At 33.3% G+C, this 19,907-nt stretch overlaps 1 protein-coding gene across 1 annotated transcript; it reads right to left on the bottom strand.

The window, feature by feature from the left end:
- Window positions 1–1,397: 1,397 nt before the first annotated feature.
- Window positions 1,398–19,753, bottom strand: LOC128986479 (G-protein coupled receptor dmsr-1-like). The gene is made up of 5 exons (XM_054406876.1): window positions 19,645–19,753; window positions 6,521–6,625; window positions 5,825–6,073; window positions 3,646–3,886; window positions 1,398–2,569 (listed from the first exon to the last, which is right to left on the bottom strand). Exons 2-5 carry the CDS (start codon window positions 6,565–6,567, stop codon window positions 1,964–1,966), a joined length of 1,143 nt encoding a protein of 380 aa, XP_054262851.1. The 5' UTR covers window positions 6,568–6,625; window positions 19,645–19,753; the 3' UTR covers window positions 1,398–1,963.
- Between the last annotated feature and the right edge of the window lie 154 nt (window positions 19,754–19,907).

The raw sequence follows: 19,907 nt of genomic DNA, 5'->3' as shown, positions 1-19,907 counted from the left end.
AATAATATGAGCATAAATATGATGTTGAACGAGCACCTTAATACTTCACCTTTTAGATCGGAATGATAGATTTGAATAATCCTCCTAATTGCTGCAATAATTTATTAACCCTTCTCTTTGAAATAAAACCCTGACGAGCTATTGACTTATTCGTCTTTATGTATTGTAAAATTCAAGTTACTTAGTCAACTTTGGTTATATTCACGTCCGATTATTGCATTTTCATTTTATATTTTTACAGAAGAAAAACTATAATTGATTGATCAGTTGTAGCAATACATATAAGACTTACAAAACTTAGATTTCACTTTAATTCATCCATCTGCTAAATATTAAGTATTTCCTTTGTATAACTGGAAATAATTATAATCTTTCTGCACCCAAACAGTTATGGAATATATGCTTTCTTTAATTCACGATGTAAATTATTCTTCAATTGAACATTTAAAGCTAAAGCTATGGATGTGTAACTATTTCAAGCAACAGATATTCAGAACAGCATTGTTCTCTTTCGCGTACTCCCCGCCGCGCCGAGCGTCGTTGCGAAGCACAGGTATATTTAGCTCTTTTGATTTTATCTAATCCTTTATCATACCACTTAAATAATTTCACATATAGAAACGCAGTAATCTATCTTTTTATTATACGTGAAAAAGTATTGGACCGAACAATGTGGCCTCAACATTGTATCGATGCAATTTTAGTTGAGAAAATTAGTTGTGGACAATGTGTATTTTGTTAGGGTCACTTTGCTTGTCTTTCATCAAGGTCCTTGTCACTTGAAAAACACTTCTAAGACAATTTTCTTACGTTAATGTTTGGGATCGCTGTTTTGAAATGAAAAACCTAAAGAATGGGTTTATTCGAAATGGTATTACAGTAGTAATTTTTGGATTTTGTTTAGTGCAATCAGGATAGGTGCGTTACACATTTGATTTCAAAGGCTTGGGCTACAAAATGAGTCATTTTAACAAAGTACAACTGTATATTTTAATATTTACACAAGTATTGTAATCCATTCAAGATAACAATGAAAAATATTCTTATTTTTTTTTTTTGGTACAGTTTATACATTTTGTTAAAACATTTATGACTTTGCGAAATTCCTTCCCAGGGGGCTCACAACTTAGGTAGGCATTTCGCTAAAATTGCAACATAAAATAAACATTACATCGTACTTTTAACAGTTTTATAAAAACTACACAATTTATATCAACACGAGTAAAATATGTAAATACACGGATCTTAAATTGTTATAAAAAAGTACATAGCACATTTAATACATTTTGAGTAATATTTAACTAATATTTACTCCATTTATGCCTCATTTACTAAACCTTTGTTGTAAAAGATAAAACCAAGGCTCAGATTAGTTTTATCCTTCACATACCTGGCTTTCAAAACAAATTTTTAAGTATGTAAACAGTTAGAACAAAAATTCAGAGTGATTGACTTTATTAGTGTACATCTCTTTTAATGTGACAAAATGTTTCTTTCTTTTCAAGACTCGATCGTTGTAAGAACAAACGTGACACTAGATAGTTGAGCAATGTCTGGGGACGTAGCTGGGACACCTTGGCAATGTCACTTGTAAGGAAGGAGAGGCAAGAGGGAGGTTAGAGAGAAGTGCAGGGGACCCTCTTGCTGGCTCTCCGCTAGACCTGTGTCACCTGCGTGGTAGTGTGGTTGTTGTGGCCGTTGGCGTCTACCTGTGGCACGGGCATCCACCTTGGCAAGGTCACTTGTAAGGAAGGAGAGGCAAGAGGGAGGTTAGAGAGAAGTGCAGGGGACCCTCTTGCTGGCTCTCCGCTAGACCTGTGTCACCTGCGTGGTAGTGTGGTTGTTGTGGCCGTTGGCGTCTACCTGTGGCACGGGCATCCACCTTGGCAAGGTCACTTGTAAGGAAGGAGAGGCAAGAGGGAGGTTAGAGAGAAGTGCAGGGGACCCTCTTGCTGGCTCTCCGCTAGACCTGTGTCACCTGCGTGGTAGTGTGGTTGTTGTGGCCGTTGGCGTCTACCTGTGGCACGGGCATCCACCGAGGCCTGAACATCACCGTGAACGTTGTCCTGAACTGGCGACTCATGGCGCAGTACAGGATGAAGTTGATGGCGGAGTTGATGAGGGCTAGGATATCCATCACTTCCCCCAGCTTGTTGTAGCAGTCCCGGAAGAAGCGTTGACCCAGCACGACGCTGAGCACTCCTAGGATACCCTGAGGGAACTCAGTGAGAAGGAACAGCAGCAGCACCGCCAGCAACATCTTGGTGGTTCTGTCTGTCTGTCGCTCCTTCTCCATGACCCTGGTAGACTTCCTGCTGCTGCTACTGGTCAGCATCTCTCTGCGTCTCTTGGTGTCCAGCAGCGCGCAGATCAGCCGCAGACTCAGCACGGTCAGCGCTATACAAGGGATTATCTTGATAACAACACTGTACACCCAGAAGTTGACGTCCATCAGGAGGTTGTTGTTCGCTTTGCCCATCTCGCTGAGGTCCACAACATACAGCGTTGTGTTCTGGCCTGTCGTCGAGTTGGGCATGGCGTCGTTGCCGTCTTCACCAAGTAACGCAATCTGTAAATATTAAAATAATAATCACAAATCGTCAATGTAGATATTATATTACATTCATATGAAAAGTAGTCTTTAACATTGAATTATTAATTGTTATTCTCTTAAGCTGTTTAACACGTACTACCGTTGCAAAATTAATTGCTTCAAGTTCCTCTCATTAAATTGAACTAAAAGTTAAAACTTTGATACAGTTAAATGAATAATTTACTTATGCTGAAACCAATTTAACTTCTCGCTAAGTATCTCAGAAGTAATACACTGAATTAGCTTTATGTAGTTCTTATGCTAAATCATGTAGTTTTAATGATAAACAAATTCAGTTTTTTATTTCACCGACCCTTAGTAACGGTCTCTCTAGTTCAGAAAGATCTCTCTAAATTAAGATTTGTATTTATTTGACACATTCAAGTATGATCTATATGAGGAAAAATTATAAATTACAAACATGTGTGATTAAATAATAATTATACATCGTAGTACTATTGGTATTTGTTAAATATTCTAGATAATAGAAGGCTATATTAATATAAATGACAATAGTAACACCCAAGAGTAATAAAACAAAATTTTGTTTTATTACTCTGAGGTAACACGGATCGTTCCTGTTTCTTAATTTACCATCATTTATTGTAGTCAGAATTAAACATATTTATAGAGCCAACTTACTTTATCTAAAGCCGAGCCAATGTTCTAAAAATTGAGTTTCCACCATCTATTGATAGGTAAATGAGTTTGCTCAAAACATCAACGGTAGCCATAAATTTCGACGGGTGTCTAGTCTAATTTAAAAATTATTTAAAAAAATTAGAGGATTTGTTTTTTATATGTTTAACTCTCCTGTATTATTATGAATTAAGGATAATTAAATTGCTTACAGAAGTGGGCAAGTAGAAATAGTAATAAGTACTTTAAAAATGATAACAAATATCTTTTATGTCAAATAGTTGTCATAATATTTTAAAACCTGTAAAATTCAAAGCAAATTAGCCATAAAATCTTACCGAAAGTACTTCGCTCCTAGCAATACAACTACCGTATATTCAATAGCACCGGGGTAACAGGTTTTTATATATTACCTTAGGTTCGATCTCGAAGGCCAGGTAGAGCGGGATACACAGTAGTGGACAGCAGATGTAGCCAGCCGCGATGGCTGCCAGAGTACGCTGCATGCCACACCACTCTCTGTTACGTTGTGGATGGGCCACGGCGATGTATCTCCACACAGCCAACGTCACTGTCAGCCAGATAGAGATTGTGTGGAACACCTGTGACACCTGGGCGTGCAGTAGGACGAACAGGGCCCAGCCGTAGGAGTACCTTAGCATTACATCAGGGTCAGTAATTGAGTAACCATGCTGCTACGCCACACCACTCTCTGTTACGTTATGGATGTGCCACGGCGATGTATCTCCACACAGCCAACGTCACTGTCAGCCAGATAGAGATTGTGTGGAACACCTGCGACACCTGGGCGTGCAGTAGGACGAACAGGGCCCAGCCATAGGAGTACCTTAGCATTACATCAGGGTCAGTCATATAGAAACAAGGCTAATAGAGCTAAAGTAGCATCATCAGGTAAGTGCAGGTGAGCTTAAGAGTCCTTGGGCCTATACGTTCTATCTCATAAAACAAAAAACAAACTAGAAAGAAAATTTCTAATCTCATAGTGTCCTAGATATTTAATCAGTTTTGAGTAAAAATAATATGTTTGGATGATATTTTACTCTCTAGCAGTTGTTTGCAATCAACCAAGACTATCATCCATGCCTGCTAGCCTCCAAGGACTCTTAAGTTTGTCATAAGAAAATTCCTAAAGTTTTTAGAAAATGACGTTTTCCCTTGTCAGGTATTCGATCTGGGATGGTCATAGCTTTGCAAAGAACCCCTAACTATTAATAATGACGTCGTCAAACAACTTAGCCATCACCATATCTTCTTAATCAAATGACGCCACTAAGACCATATCAGCTCAAAATATGTCTCATTACATGACGTCATATTTTTCACTCTTAGTACTTACCTTGTGGTCAAATTCTGGCTACCTATGGTACTTAATTACGCCACGTTCATTGTTCAAAAGCATTGTTAACCTGTTAACAGCGTGTTTACACCTTTGGTGGCTTAAAACAGCTTTCCTTAACGTGCTTTGATAATCATTATGATTACACTAGTAATGCCTATTTTACCAATAAAAAACCATATACATCTTATCTCCATCCCTATATTTTCTTAAAAAAGTATACAATTTATTTTCCTAAAATTTATTCATAACGGCGTCAAAGTTTTTTTTTATCAAAAAGTCTAACCGTCAACATGCAACCGCTTAATTATGTAACGCTATTAGGAAACCCAGTATGCATTGGGTGTGACAACTATCACTGTACAACAACAACTATCAATGTATAATGCGATAATATATTGTCAATCTATTATTTAATATAATGTTTGTTGTTTTAAATTTCCTCCACAATAACGCTATGAGACTGCTTGTGAATCGTATCAAGTATCGCAAAATGTATACCGTTGTATACAGGAACATTGTTGTGGATTTAGTAGCTTTACTAGAACGTGAACCCATGACATCACTATATGAATGGCTTGATAGTCACTCCATTGACCGTGCCACTAACACAGCCAATTCAGACTTTCAGTTGCAATTAACAGTTACGATCCTCTCAATGAAAATGTCATGTTCGGATCATCGAAATATTCTACTTGACCACAACATGCCCAATAAACTTTAGCACCACATAACGCAGCGATGGTTACGACAATGTGTTCTACTTAGCATAAAACTGGCAAACGATAGGATAAGGTAAGAAATTTAAATTAACGAATAGCTTGAGAAGTTCATATATTCGCATAACGTATAATTTTGTGTAGACCTACTCTTTAGGAATTTTTCACGGGGGCCAAAGGTCTAAGCCATTGTCTGATCATTACATAACGTTGACGTTTGGTTATAGTATCATCAACTGATAGAAAATTACAAATGACTCCGGGGTCCGGTTACGATCTTGCACCTTAAGGATTGATGAAGCGTCAACCAAAAGTCTTCAACATCTATCATTATTACACACCTCTTTATTATACACCTATTGGACGTCTTACAAACCATCTAACTTCAATTGATGAGTATGGTGTAGACCTAATTTAGATGAAGAATGATCAAAGTGGATAATTTAAAACATAGTTTTGATTAAATAAATACTGCCAAATAGACTACGAAGAAACTTGATCCCCACAATAGCCTACCTCTCCCTCTTAGGCCGCTGCGGCAGATACATGTGGCACGCGAAGGGGATGTACTCTATCATAACCAGCAGATCAGCCACAGCCAGTCCGGTCAAGATGGCGTTGGTTGGTGACGTCATCTCTCTCCTGGTCAACACAGCAATGTTGAGAACATTAGCGACGGATCCAAACACACAGACTAGCAGACTGACGTAGCCGTGGACTCCACGGTAGGTGGCGTGGAAATGGTCCAGTCCCGGCCCACAGTAGCTGTAACACATTATATGTATCCTTAATTAACTTTAAATGTGTATCAAGTTGAATAATCTTCATAGTGAATTCGGAATAGGTACGATGCCGAATGAAAGATATGTTTAAGATTCAAGAGAGTTGAAAATACTAAGGTATCCACCTCTACTGGCAAAACCTTCTGTTCTTAATGTTCTTGGACTAACAATTGTGTCAAACCGTGATATCGTCACAGCGCAAACATGAGTTATAACTCCTGTAGTTAAAAATTTAAAATATATACAAATATCAAATGTTTAATCCATTATATTTTGTCAATAGCCAGTAAGACTATTGACAAAATATAATGAATTAAACATTTGATCTTAGTTTTTTTTTTTTTTTTTTTTTTTTTTTTGTATATAGTTTTTTGGTTAGTTAACTCAGTAACACTTAAATAAGATGACATCACTACTTAGAATACCATACCTTGATTCAGAGGGGGTCGGCAACGTAGTGTTTGCAGTAACGTTCATACTGTTTGTTGGTGAAGGTCGTAAGGGGCAGTCATCTGTGAACCCTCATCCGGGATGTCTATAACATATGATGAAATGTAAATGTTAAGTTTTTTTATCTCGTAGGCATATTATTTAACAAAAATATAAAACAAAAAAGAGGATTTCCGAAATTAACTTCATTATGCGCAAACCTAGCACCTGTTGAGCTAACATTTGATTACACTTGAAATATTGAATATGATTTTCCATATCATAATTTACTGAAATTGCTAATACATGTGTAGCAACGTGGACTCATATATTCTAAGGTACTTTACAGAATGTTGCTGGAAATTGATTGCGTGGTTCTGAGGGAAAGCGGTTTTCCATTATAGAGATAGATTTCCAACCCTCGTGAGAGCTATCCATTTCCGATCTTTAGATAGACTTTGTCCTGAGATCAACTAGAAACTGATACTGTCTTAGACATAAGACGAAAATTAAACATTAATGCTTAGTTTATGGTACAGTATACTTTCGATTAACTGAGGTTGTTGGGATCGAGACTACCTCGGTTACCAAGGATCTCGGATAACACGGAGGTTAGGGTCTCTTTATATTTTAGGTTAGGAGTTATGGTAGCACATAATGAAGCCAAATACTTGGTAAATATATATTGCAATAAGCTTGTAGTATGGGCCTATATTAAATAAATGTACATAATAAGTGGTTTGATTACACTAAATAAAAAAAAATATATTACAACTTAAGAATACTTTTGAGTTTCAATCTAGTGATGTAAAAAAATTCAGCATTGTATATATGTACTGTCAACACAAACACAACATTACTGTATATCAGGGTGTATGAACCCTGATAATAAAGGCATTTTTATTTAGTTATTTATGTATAACTTTATTAGTATTAAAAACTACATTTGTAAACTATGAGATGTAAAGTGCTGCGTAACATTGACCATAATAACTCATGTGTTAAAGCAATGTTGATTAAGTTACATGACCTGAACCAGCGTATGCAAAGACTGTAAAACCTCTATATTGCAACCTCTCACACCAACTTACATTACTGTAATACATTAGTGTTATACATTACTGTTACATTACTGTTACATTACTACCTATACTGTTATATTACATTACTGTTGTTCACCACAAAGCTGAAATCTTTACTTTAGTAATGGTCATATCAGGGAATTACGCATTTTAAATATCTTATCATTTTAAAGTAAGACGGAGTTATATCGCTAGGTGTTTCCTCGACCAATCATGAATGGGCAAAAACTCGATGATGATCTCTCTTATATGAATCACCAGTAAAAAGTATAAAAAGTACTCCAAATCTGTTAATATGACGATTATTAAGGGGTTTACTTCTTTGCAATTGCTCGATTTCGAGCAACATGTACACTAGTTAAGGGGTTTATTGTGTTTTCCTGTGACGTTTATTAAACCAAATATATTTTTCTTGTATTATATATATATATATTTATATATATATCTTCACAGAGAATGTTTACGTCACCAAAGGGTCCGTGTTTTTTATCTTTACCTAGAGTCAAAGGTAGGCTATAACCCGCCGACTTTAGACATTGATATAAACAGCCAACCTAAATGTCATTTGTGGTTGGCTGGACCCGTACCCGGGCCTCCAAAACAAAATATCTTTTCATACAGTTACCTAACAATGTACATGTTCTCTCACTGATTTGAGAAAGCAAAGTGAGAATATTCGTCTCACTCTAATTACTTTGTCTCACTCCAGATTTGCAACGTGAAGGCACGTTTCTTTACCAATTTATTTGTTTTATGGTAACTGTAGGAAAAATATAATGTAATAAATATATAATATAAAAATAGAATATAATATAAGGAAAAATATAACTTGAGTCCAAAGTGCAATCGCCTCACTCGAGAAACCATTCCACACTCGCGTACGGCTCGTGAGTAAGGATTTCTCTCGAGTGAGTCAATTGCTCACTTTGCTCACTAGTTGCACAGATAAGTAATGCTCTTACCACTGGATTACATTGTGTTCTAGTTATTTTTACAGAGTGACTAAACCCCAAGCGAATTGGTTTTTATTTAACTTAACAATTACATTTTACAGCTTGTTTAGAATCACCATACATCTCCTATCATGCCTTATATAATTGTTAGTAATCTGTTAAGCCCGATTTCATGTTTATTGGGACGGTTTAATTACATTACATACATAGCAAAAATAAACTATAAATGGTGTATTTTGTCTCTAATTACTTACCTTGTTTACTTATTTAAAACTGTATTTGTTTACGTAGCTTAAATTACTATATAAGTAATTCATTTCAATCATCATAGCAAGAAATAAATAAATAGGAAAACTTGTATACTAGCCAATGGATACATCAATTTATTCAACACAGTTGATTAATTTATATAAAACGTTGAAGTTTTATTCATCCGAGTATTACCTGATTCAATGAATTCCTGTACGGTATTAAAACAAGGTTTGATGGCCATTTGCGTTTTCAGTCCAACAAATTAAATATGAATACAATTTAATTGTCAACCAATTTAGAACCTAATTGCATTCCAGTCATCCTTTCAGTTGAACCGAGTAGCTCAACTTTTTTCAAACTAATTATACTGTGTTTTTGAATTTCCTGAATAATACTATCACATATTCAGAACTCTTACATACCTGTTACATCACTACTTTACAACATTACTTTTGTGCTTTATATACACAGACGCACATGGGTTGGTTTACCCTTATAAAGTAGACTCACTTATTATGATAACTAACTTTATTTTACAATCTAAGAGAAAATACAAATAACATCTTCAATTGTATGTTCTTGCTTTCATACCTTAGTTCAAAAACACCTGGCTTCTTTATGTTTTCTTAATTAATATGTTTTTAAATAAGTCAAATCATATAGCATTGAGAAACATGTAAAACTATTTTTTTGACACGGGTAGGTAGAAACTGTTTACTGTTTAGGTGAAAGTAGCAATCATAACGTATATATATATATATATATATATATATATATATATGATAAAACCCTAGACTGGATTTAAAATATTTATTTATAAAATGAATCACGGTTATATGAAACGTCCACGATGGTGAGGCCCAAACACTTGACATCACTGACTAGCTCCAACATTCGTCTGTGGTAGTAGGATGACAAGGTTGAGGAGTGTTCAAGTTGAAGTGATGTCAGTAGTATTTTCGTAGTACTTACTTTAATCCTCGAAATGTGTGATGTTTACTAGGTAATTCGACTGAATTTGAGTGTTTCTCTTCTAAAATCAAATTAAATGTATTATTATACAGAAAGTAAACTTTAAAATTTGAAATATGGGCAATTACTTTGCAGCCAGTTACTTTGCACATATTGAGTTATTGTTTCCCTTCTAACTTTTCACTTACCCCTAAAAGTTGAAATTGTACAAAAGTCATACATTTTAGGTTACCACGAGACTGGGAATACTTCAGGTGTAGTATAACCAAATAGCACACACAACCTGCTAGAGTGTTTCCATGCAACGAGAAACAAGCGAGGTTATGTAAATATTTACTTATGATGACTAATGATTTGGTGAGCGCAAGCAACATTACATTAAACACACTCGGAAACACCGACATAGCAGAGCGTTTGAACTTGTGTGTTTTAAAAAGGGTTATATAACTTATAGTTTATTTATGTATTCCTCTGGGATGTTTGTAATTGTTGTTCTATTTCCGATAGAAAAATAAAATAAAAAGAGTCTTTGTGTATAGTGTATCGTGTTAGCCTATATGTACTCATAACTTCGAGAAAGTATTCGTAAGCTGCCTCAAAACTGGACCTGGTTTTCACGAACAATTGAACGCATTGAATCGGTGACAGTGGGAATCGGATTATAAATAGTTAATTCTAACAACTTGAAAATAATATTTGGCTTTAGCCTTTACATAAGTGAGTAATTATTTATTCAGGATGAAATAGCTGAACAATGTACATATTCCCTTAGAGTATTAGGGTTTGGAATAAATATGTTCATAAATATTGAATTTTGAGACCTTCATTAGATGGCACCATCTATAACTCTTAACTTCTTAAAAAACTATGTTGTGTATTGTATTCTAAAGTGTTAATCAATTATAATATCTATCAGACAAACGTTTCTAATTGATGAAACTTGTAGTTTCGCCATAATGGCCGTGTTAATAAGTCGATCTCAGACATCACGTTGAAATGAAGTAGTTTATTCCACTGTTATGATACACAATTATTGAATCCAGAACTATTGCCGTTTCCTGGGAAATTCCATTAAACACGAAAAAACAGTTTTTTTTATCCAGGGTATTATATTTTTCACTATAGAAACAAAATATTTTACATGGCGCCCAATTTTGACGTAATTCCAAAACCGTAAAGTTTACAAAAATGTTAGAATACTTTAACAAGACTATTAAGATCATTTACAGCTTTATAAAATTAATTTTATCAACTTTACACTTTTGAAAATTATTGACTAGGATCTGGTAATATGTTTAAACACAATGAATCACACATGGTTTTCTATGTACCTAGAATTGTTTTAGTCATGTATATTGTACGTGGTGTAGGAAAACTGTAGTTGTGTTATTATTTGGGTGTTTGATACTCTTATAGATATATCTGCTGATAAGAAGCATTCTATTGAATTTACTCTTGCACAAGATTGACTGGTAAATATTACTAGAATAAGGTTTGTTACAATAATATCGGTAAGAGCAAAGACTATACTACAGTCCACCATAACTTTGGTGATCCGACAAATAGTTGTTATCTTTTCAGTTTATACTTATGGATCATGAGTGTGAACTGCACCTGGTAATGGGAAGGAATCTCTAACAATGGGAGCTTATTTCAGCAAGAAAGGGCGTCGAAGCGTCAGGCCATTCAAAGTTGCTCACCTCTCCCGTGGAATACGAAATATTACTCTTATCTTTCTGAAATATTGTTAGCACTTTGTGGTTGAATTAGTTCTTTAAAACTTCCACCTATTGGCCGAATAGCTCATATAATAATTTATAAATAACTTGTAAGGTAGGGATAAAAGGTTGGATTTTTAATAAAAAGAAAAATATATTGTTATCATATACAAATTGTTTGGTTGAATTATTATGGATTAACTGCATTACTTAAATGAAAGGCGTAATTTGTTAATGTAATTTTATGAATTCAAAAGTCATAATTATATTTTATACTTACAGTACCTTGACATGTCTTTCATGTAAAAGTGGATTTCATGGAGGGTTACACCCAGAAAGTAAGCTTAGACTTTTTTGACAAATTATAACAGTTATGCGTGTTTGATTTAATGCCATAAAATCTAAATTGAAATGAATTAAAAGTTCAGTAAATTAAATTTTATTTAAAATAACATTGATATTAAAATATTAAGAGCTTATTATCATTAAAAACGACAAATGCTTGTTGTAGTCCACTTATTTCATAGGTATAAAAGGATTTTGGTTTATATTATTATCGGAATTTATTTGAGCTCATACTCCGTTGTTATAATTAACATGGAATCTATTCACGTAACATAAAAAAAATATTTAAATTAATAACAGGATATAAGCTTATTTCTAGACTGGTTATCCGAGTAGACACTTCAAGTTATATCCAAGGCAAATCGTCCATTATCTTGGTTACTAGAATCATTAGCAGCTTAGAGCGAAGCCGATTGTGCTAATGAAACCAATTCCGACGGGACTTAATGAAGCATTGGCTATCGAGTGGAGTTTGAAGTTATTTTCTTCTGTCATACAATACACTAAGCTTTTGACTACCTTGTATACTGGATTGTCATGGTAGATTTTCATGGCTGTATCATGTATCCATGACTAGATTGTCATAGTAAATTATTTGCTTCTTATTGGTTTCGCAAATATTGTCAAATGTTTTCAAATAACCCCAACAGAGTTCGTTACTGTCAAACCCTTTTTTTATTCCAAAATTAGTTATAACTATGGTCTTGCATGTTACATTAGCTAACATCATGTGAAAATATAAGAAAGATGGGCTTTTTGAAGGTGACCGCTTACTTTGGTTGTACTGCACTACATTCTCTTTAGATTGAGATTTGCTCCATCTTAAAATAGAGTGAATTCAGAATTGAAGGAATGATAAAATACAGTTTTAATCACTCATTCTAGTGAATATCTTAGTAAAGAAATATTCATATTCAACGTTTATTTAAATGATGGTGACATTACATAGCAGTTAATGTTCCCATAAAATTTGTGTAAACGCGATAGGTGATTGTAAGACAGTTGCATTTTGTGATGAAACTAGCTTCTGGATAAAAAAGGAATTTTATAAATTCCTTATGACACTACCCTTACCTACAACCAGTCAGGATTCTTAAGTGAAAAAGTGCATACACAATTAATTTAAACAGACGAGTAAAAGTTTAGCTCCTATTTTTAAAGATATGTTATGCTAGTTTTTTCTCTTTACAACATTTTTTCTGATGTTGAAACTTAAAGGAAAATGTATGTTTCAATATATTACCTATAATAGTTTTTTAAATTATATAAAATACGTTAAAGAGTCCTTCATCTGTACAAGTATGTCTGTAAAAATGTCACTGACAATTATTTGTATATACCAAACATACAATATTTGTGGAAACACTTATGATCTCGATTTTCTGCTCAAGAAGTAACTTTATCCAAGCGTAGTTCCTTTTAAAGCAATTTCCGGCTGTGCTGTCTGAATGCAAATGGTTGAATGATACTTTGAAATCATTTCCTTTACCTATTTGAAAATACAAACAAAAAAGAGTTTCTACTTCCTAGAAAAGGATAATTATTATTTGCTACAGCCTTTATTCACCAAATAAAAAAATGTGTAGAACAATTGTACATACTTAACGGACAATGGTATTATGTATATTGTAAATTACTTGTAAAATAAATATAAAATGTCCAGAATATTCTGAACGTTGCATGGTTTTTAAGGGAGCTATAAACTTCATATTGATTGTTAATTTTAGCTTGACTAAGTATTTCAGAAGAACCATCTTTCATTTATTTATAAACCAACAACTGCTTCAAATTCTTCAAGATAAAATTGGAACCATAAATAAATAATTTATTTGTTTTTATGATTTAAGTTTAATTATACCCCATGACATAACTATCCACAAAATGGATTGCTTGTTTGCTTGAACCAAAGAGTAAACCATAAATCGTATTATCTATCCCCAAAATAAGAGAGGAACACATAGAGAGACAGTACATAACACTGGTTATACATTAGCTATATCAAGCGTCATCAACAGGAACACACAAAAATTCGTTATAATTTTTAATGAGAAATCACTTACGCTAATAGAAGTTAAGACTATTGTTATCTACAATGATATTAGATGTTCATTATTTCTGTCGAATAAGATATACTAGTGGTCGTCCAGTGGTTGAAAACTCGACCAAAGATATGTTATATACGGCTATTTTTAACCTACGCTGTAAATAAAACATGTGATTGGAATTTCTTCAATTTGTTTTAATTTTCTGTTTATTTTTCGTTGTTATTTCGTCACCAGTAAGGCAACCCATAAGTCCCATGTTAATTTTGTAAAATTTTAAATTCTTTTTTGTGTTTATTTTTGAGCCTATTTTAATTTATAAAGGGATTATGCATACTTACAAGAAAATACATTTCTCACAGTATCCGTAGATTTTCCCTACAATGCACACGAACTGAGAAAAAAGGTTAAAAAAAACATGCTTGCCAATTAAAATATAGATAATATAGGTACTTATCAGTTTTATACGGTAAAGCAAACTGCCTGTCAAGCATACTGTTGGCCAAACAATTATTTTTAGACAACTACTAACTTTAATTTAATGCTGTAGTTGTTCAATATAACTACTAACTCAATAACTCAATACTTATACAGCTTACTTATACATATTTATAACTCACTACTTGTTCAATAACTACTAACTTTAATTTAATGCTGTAGTTGTTCACTATTAGCAACTATTGTAGGTTATCAACCCGGATAGTTTGGTTGGAATGAAATCCGTCCATATTAGGTTACTTTATTTGTATAGTTTACTTTCCTACAGCTTTCTCAATAATCTCTCATATATGACGTTTCCTACAAAATGAGACATAGTTTTCGTTCGGCAATAACCAAACAAACCTTATTTCTATTTTTATAAATAAATAAAGCAGTTATAAAATCAATAACAACTGGCCAAATGTAGTATTACGACTCAAATTGTTGTGCCCATAACAATTCTCTTTTTTGATCATACATATAAAATAGCATGCTTTTGAACGTAGTTGAGAGGCTTTTACAAGCGCATGTTTCATGTTTGGGACAGGGACAAAGGATCGAAGTTTGGAGCTGTATTGGAGGTTTACCTTCAGGGGAATATTGTTGAAAGGGTTTGATGAAAGATGCAACAGTGTAAAGGTGGGTCGCCACTCGACTACGTGCGGCAACTGCATTAATAACACAGTGTTGTATGGTGAATATCTGAAGGTTACCTTTTATGTTTACTGATAAGAGGTCAACCTATGTTTTACTTATACAGTTTTCATGGAATAAAAATTACATTTTAATAAAAAAAATTGAACTTACCTTTTTATAAATTTATAATTAAGATGATTATGATATTATTTAAACCATTACTGGCTGTTTGTTTATAAAAACCAAGTGAATACTGTATAATTTTACATAGACTTACTAGATCAATCTGTTGACTTTTAAATGTTTTAAATATTTAAAAAGAAAATAACAGAATGGTAATAGAATGGACAATGCCTTAAAATGCCCTTAGGTTTGTCAAACCAATATACACTGTTTGGTTTAGGTGTAGTGGTTGGATAGGTTTATAACTGGTTGGTGCAAGGATACATTATCCGTAGGTTTGGTTTTTGTTACTATTCTTCATATATTTTTTTTATCAGCTGACTAAAATTTTGTAGAAACTGTTGGTAGACGTAGTTTATAACTTTGTACATGAGTTATCATTAAACAATTAATCCCTTAGCCATCTGTTTTATGAAAAAACAAAACAAAAGTGTTTAGGCAAAATATGTTACTCAGTGTTATTCATTTATTATAATCCACTAACTACCAATACAATGTAAAAAAAGGACACCCATAGGCACTAAGAATGCTTCATGGATCGGGTAATTGTTCAATATACTTTATAAATAGCGTGTTGTTTAAATATATGAAATCAAGGATAATTAAAAGACAAGACTAGATAAATACATAGCTAAGTGATTATTTATTTTTTATTGTTTCCTGATTTAGGACTCTCTATTTTTTAGGTTCATTGAAAGTTATATTTTTGAGGTCCTCTTCAGCCAATTCTTCGAAAGATTTTAGTATTAAAATCACCGATAAGGTAAAAAGAATCAATTTAAAAATGAAAGGCTATGCAGGCGTTGGTGGGACGGACGGGTTGTTGGCAGTTTGTTTGTAAGTTTTGTTTATTATCAAGTTTATAGATTTACAGTATGTTAATTAAGATTGTTTTATTTAATCGATTTGAATAGTTTGTTATTGTTTTATAGCATGCGTAAGTTCTTTGTACCGTATTTGTTTCCAAGTAATACATAAGAGTTATAACATTCTTTAAGGTTTTACATGTTTATTATGTATATTGTTATTCACTAATATTGTTAATTTCAAAAAGACAATGGTAAAGACTAGCAGGAAAAAATAATACAGCACAAGGAATATAGCAACAATGACTAGACTCTTATCAGGCCAATGACCTTGCCAATGATAAGGGCAAGGTCATTTAGTATGCAAACTGTGAAACCATTAACAACTATGTGTTATTTATTCTTCTGTCTGACTTCCTGTATAGTCGGAACTATATCACACAATAATTGGTCTTAGTTTGGACAAAATATTTTTAGACAGTAAAAAAAAAAAAAACTCTTGACTGTTGGTATCTTGTTATACTTTAAAATAAGCTATTTGCCTTACTGAACTGTTTTAAGAGCAGTCAAACCATTTAAAGTAAAAATTCAATTGTTTAAAAGCATAAGTTTGTTGAAAATATTCCTAACCGTCTAACATACACTGCATTGAATCCTTTTTTAGGTATTTGTAAAATATTCTCTTGTGGATATAGATCACTTTCTTTCATAACAATTGGTAGGTACCATAACATTAATAAACATTACTTGCTACACCCAAGCAAATCAGTAAAGACTGTTATAAACACCTATTTTAAATAACGATTCTGGATCTATCTGAGCATCTCCATATTTAACTGTACAATTAGTTAGTTGTGGTAGTCTTGATTCAAGAATTCTTCTTCTCAATTTCTTGTTTAAAACTACTTTCTCAACAAAACAAATTGTAAATTAAATTAAATTAGTAATAAATACATGGAAGTAAAGAGACTTAAAATTGACTGTGTAAAGAGTTCTTTCATTTAACTCATAAACTTGATTAAGAGCGAGCAAACAAGCAGAGAGTCTTGCTAAACAAAGTTAAGTGGCTTGCTTTGAAGATTTATTGTTAAATGTTTGTCTCGTGCAAACATGTTTATAAGTGAGACAGAGATATTGTATCTAGATCCCATGCTTAAATTGTGTTCGAAGTATGAAATTTTCGTCGAGTAAAACAACCTTTCATTCGTAATTTTTAACCGGTAAGTGTTTTTTAGTTTAGTAACTATTTACGTTTATTATATAGAGTTACGCTTAACCCTTCAGTAAAAAATAACAAATCAATATAAATTAGATTTTTGTCCGTACAATTGTTCGGAATGATCTATTTTATAAGTTTTTTATATTAAAGAAGCCGAAACAAGGCTTATCTCAATTTCTGTCTGTCTGTCATGTCCCAGAAGGCTGTTTTACGCGTCCTTCTACTGAAAAACGACTAAACAGATCATGATCAAACTATTTTTATGTACAGTAGAGCGTCAAAAATCCAAACTTCAAAAATCCGAAACGTCAAAAATCCAAATCGCTCCTGAGGGTTTTTAAATATTTAATTAGAACTGATATGTTTTACAATTTCGCGGGCATAACAGCTTGTTGGTAATGTACCAAAAACACCTAAGTACAAAAACCATTGTTTTTATTTTATTTCCAGTATCCTAGAACTGTATCTTTAATACTGTATGACTAATTATGTGTCTATTAGGCATTTCTAGGTTATGTCTGAAAATCCGAACAAATCGGTAATCTGAACCTACGGTCCAAATGGGTTCGAACTTTTGACGCTCTACTTCTTTACATGCATAAGAAAATTTTTTATTACTTGAAACATGCCTACGTCCATTGGAAATAAAATAACGAAAAAAACAGTTTTGTGCGGTTTTAGACTCATTTAGTTCTTAGTTGTTCAATACAAGTCAAGTGATCCGTTGTAAATTAAAACTGATCTGTTGTAAATTTAATAATACTGTATTGGCTGTTTCTGGAATATTTTACATGTAAAATGTTATAGTATATCTCACCGTAATGGATTTACATACTTAGGAAGTTGCTAATTACAGTAAAGACAGTAAAATGGTTTTCGGGTTATTTCTAATTGAAAATAATGTGGGATTTTACAGTTTGAAGACAATAGGCAAGAACAGCTGTTTGAAGCTAAATGCAACATACAGCATCACCTTATTTTATAACACTACAGGCATTATTATATAACTGATGCTATTTTATGGTGCAAGTTTTCTCTGAGGACACGACTATCCATCAGTTGTATTATTACATACATAGACGTCAATTGTGTTCGATTATACTGTATAATGTTGTTCAATTTAAAACAATCTACTCTTGTAAAACTAAACTAACACATGGAATATTTATTTATAAAATAGGTATACAAAAATAAACAAAACTAAGGCTAATAGTTGTTTATTTATCTTTAGTGGGATGGAATAAATTAACATACCATCATAGCACATGTATTGAGGCCACATGAGGTTTTAGTTTTTCTGTATGGTTGGGTAATTATTTTTTAGAAAATTAATGATCTAACGAACAGTAAATATTGTTTCACTTACTGCATTTACCAATCACATTATTTACCAGGGAAATAGTTTTCAAAGCAAGGCATGTGTTTATTGTCACGCTGCCTATCAGATTAAATGACAAAAGTGCTTAATTATCGTTGTCGACTGTCAACAGTAAACTCAAACATGGATTGGAACAGAACCTCACGGAATTTAAATTTCGAGTTCATTCGATCAGTGCTAATTAAGTTTCATTTTTTGCTTGCATTGTGGCAATCAATTTGAATTACATTCAAAAATGTTTGTTTTAATTAACACCTCACAGCATATTTCAAGAATCGTGTTATAAGTATAGATCTTTCAAAGTGACTAATTTAGGTTAAAGGTTAAGATGTTTCTTTGTAATATTATGGGGTAAGGAATTTGCTAATATTTTTTATTGACCAGCACATCGATTTTGCATAAAGTAAGTTTGGACATCAGGAATAGCCTACATTATTTGCAAGCTGCAATCATTTCTTGCATTATCATTTCTAAGGAATAATAGCTATTATATACAACGCAAATGGCTAATAAAGTGACAATAAAATAATTAACTGAGGAAAAAGACTGTTATATACTTAAAAAAATGTGGTATAAGACACTCGACCATTTTTAAGGTCTTTGACAATCAAGGAACAAAAATTAATTACTCATCAGTTGGTATCATGATATCTCAGTTACCGAAGTTTTGAGTACAGTCAAAATAAATTGAAAATTAACGTTTCTTTGTTTGTTGCATTTATTGCCAAATTTCTTTCGAACTATCATTACCGTCCCAATTAACAAGATTTATTAATCACATGATTACATTTTATTTTACTTCGTACAATTCATAATTTTTGTACTACAGTATTAAGAATTTGTGCCGATATATTCTGTAAACTTATGCTTGTGAATTCCCTGTTGGATGAATTACGTACATTGTGTCCCGTGTAAAAAGTATATAAATCGAAATATACACGACTAAGAACTACTATGGATAGCGTAAAACTAATTTTCAAAGCCAAAATTAAATCAAAGAGACACACCTTAAAACGCTTAGAAACGTTTAACACCAAATCTCTTTTTTAATTTACACACCTTTAATATCTGGACCTCCCTCAACATATGGTTGGTTGATCATAGTTTGTCCATGACACACGGCGCTACATGGCAACGACCCGTGACACACGCACTGTCTCGGCGCCGCACACAGACTGAGTAGCGGGCGTCGCTTACCCGCGTGTCACCACAGTCAAGCGCAGGCGTCTCGGCGCCCCCCCCCCCACCACCCCCTGCCTACACCCCTCAACATACAGCGCCCTAGCAGACACCTGAGTCCTTGCTTGAGATTCTCAATGCTC

The sequence above is a fragment of the Macrosteles quadrilineatus genome, unplaced genomic scaffold (assembly GCF_028750875.1).
Source record: "Macrosteles quadrilineatus isolate MER2022 unplaced genomic scaffold, UCM_ALF_1.0 Scaffold_2__2_contigs__length_208266976, whole genome shotgun sequence".
Taxonomy (NCBI): Eukaryota; Metazoa; Arthropoda; class Insecta; order Hemiptera; family Cicadellidae; genus Macrosteles; species Macrosteles quadrilineatus.
The sequence above is the reverse complement of the archived record's forward strand: the minus strand, read 5'-3'. Positions and strand labels throughout refer to the sequence as shown.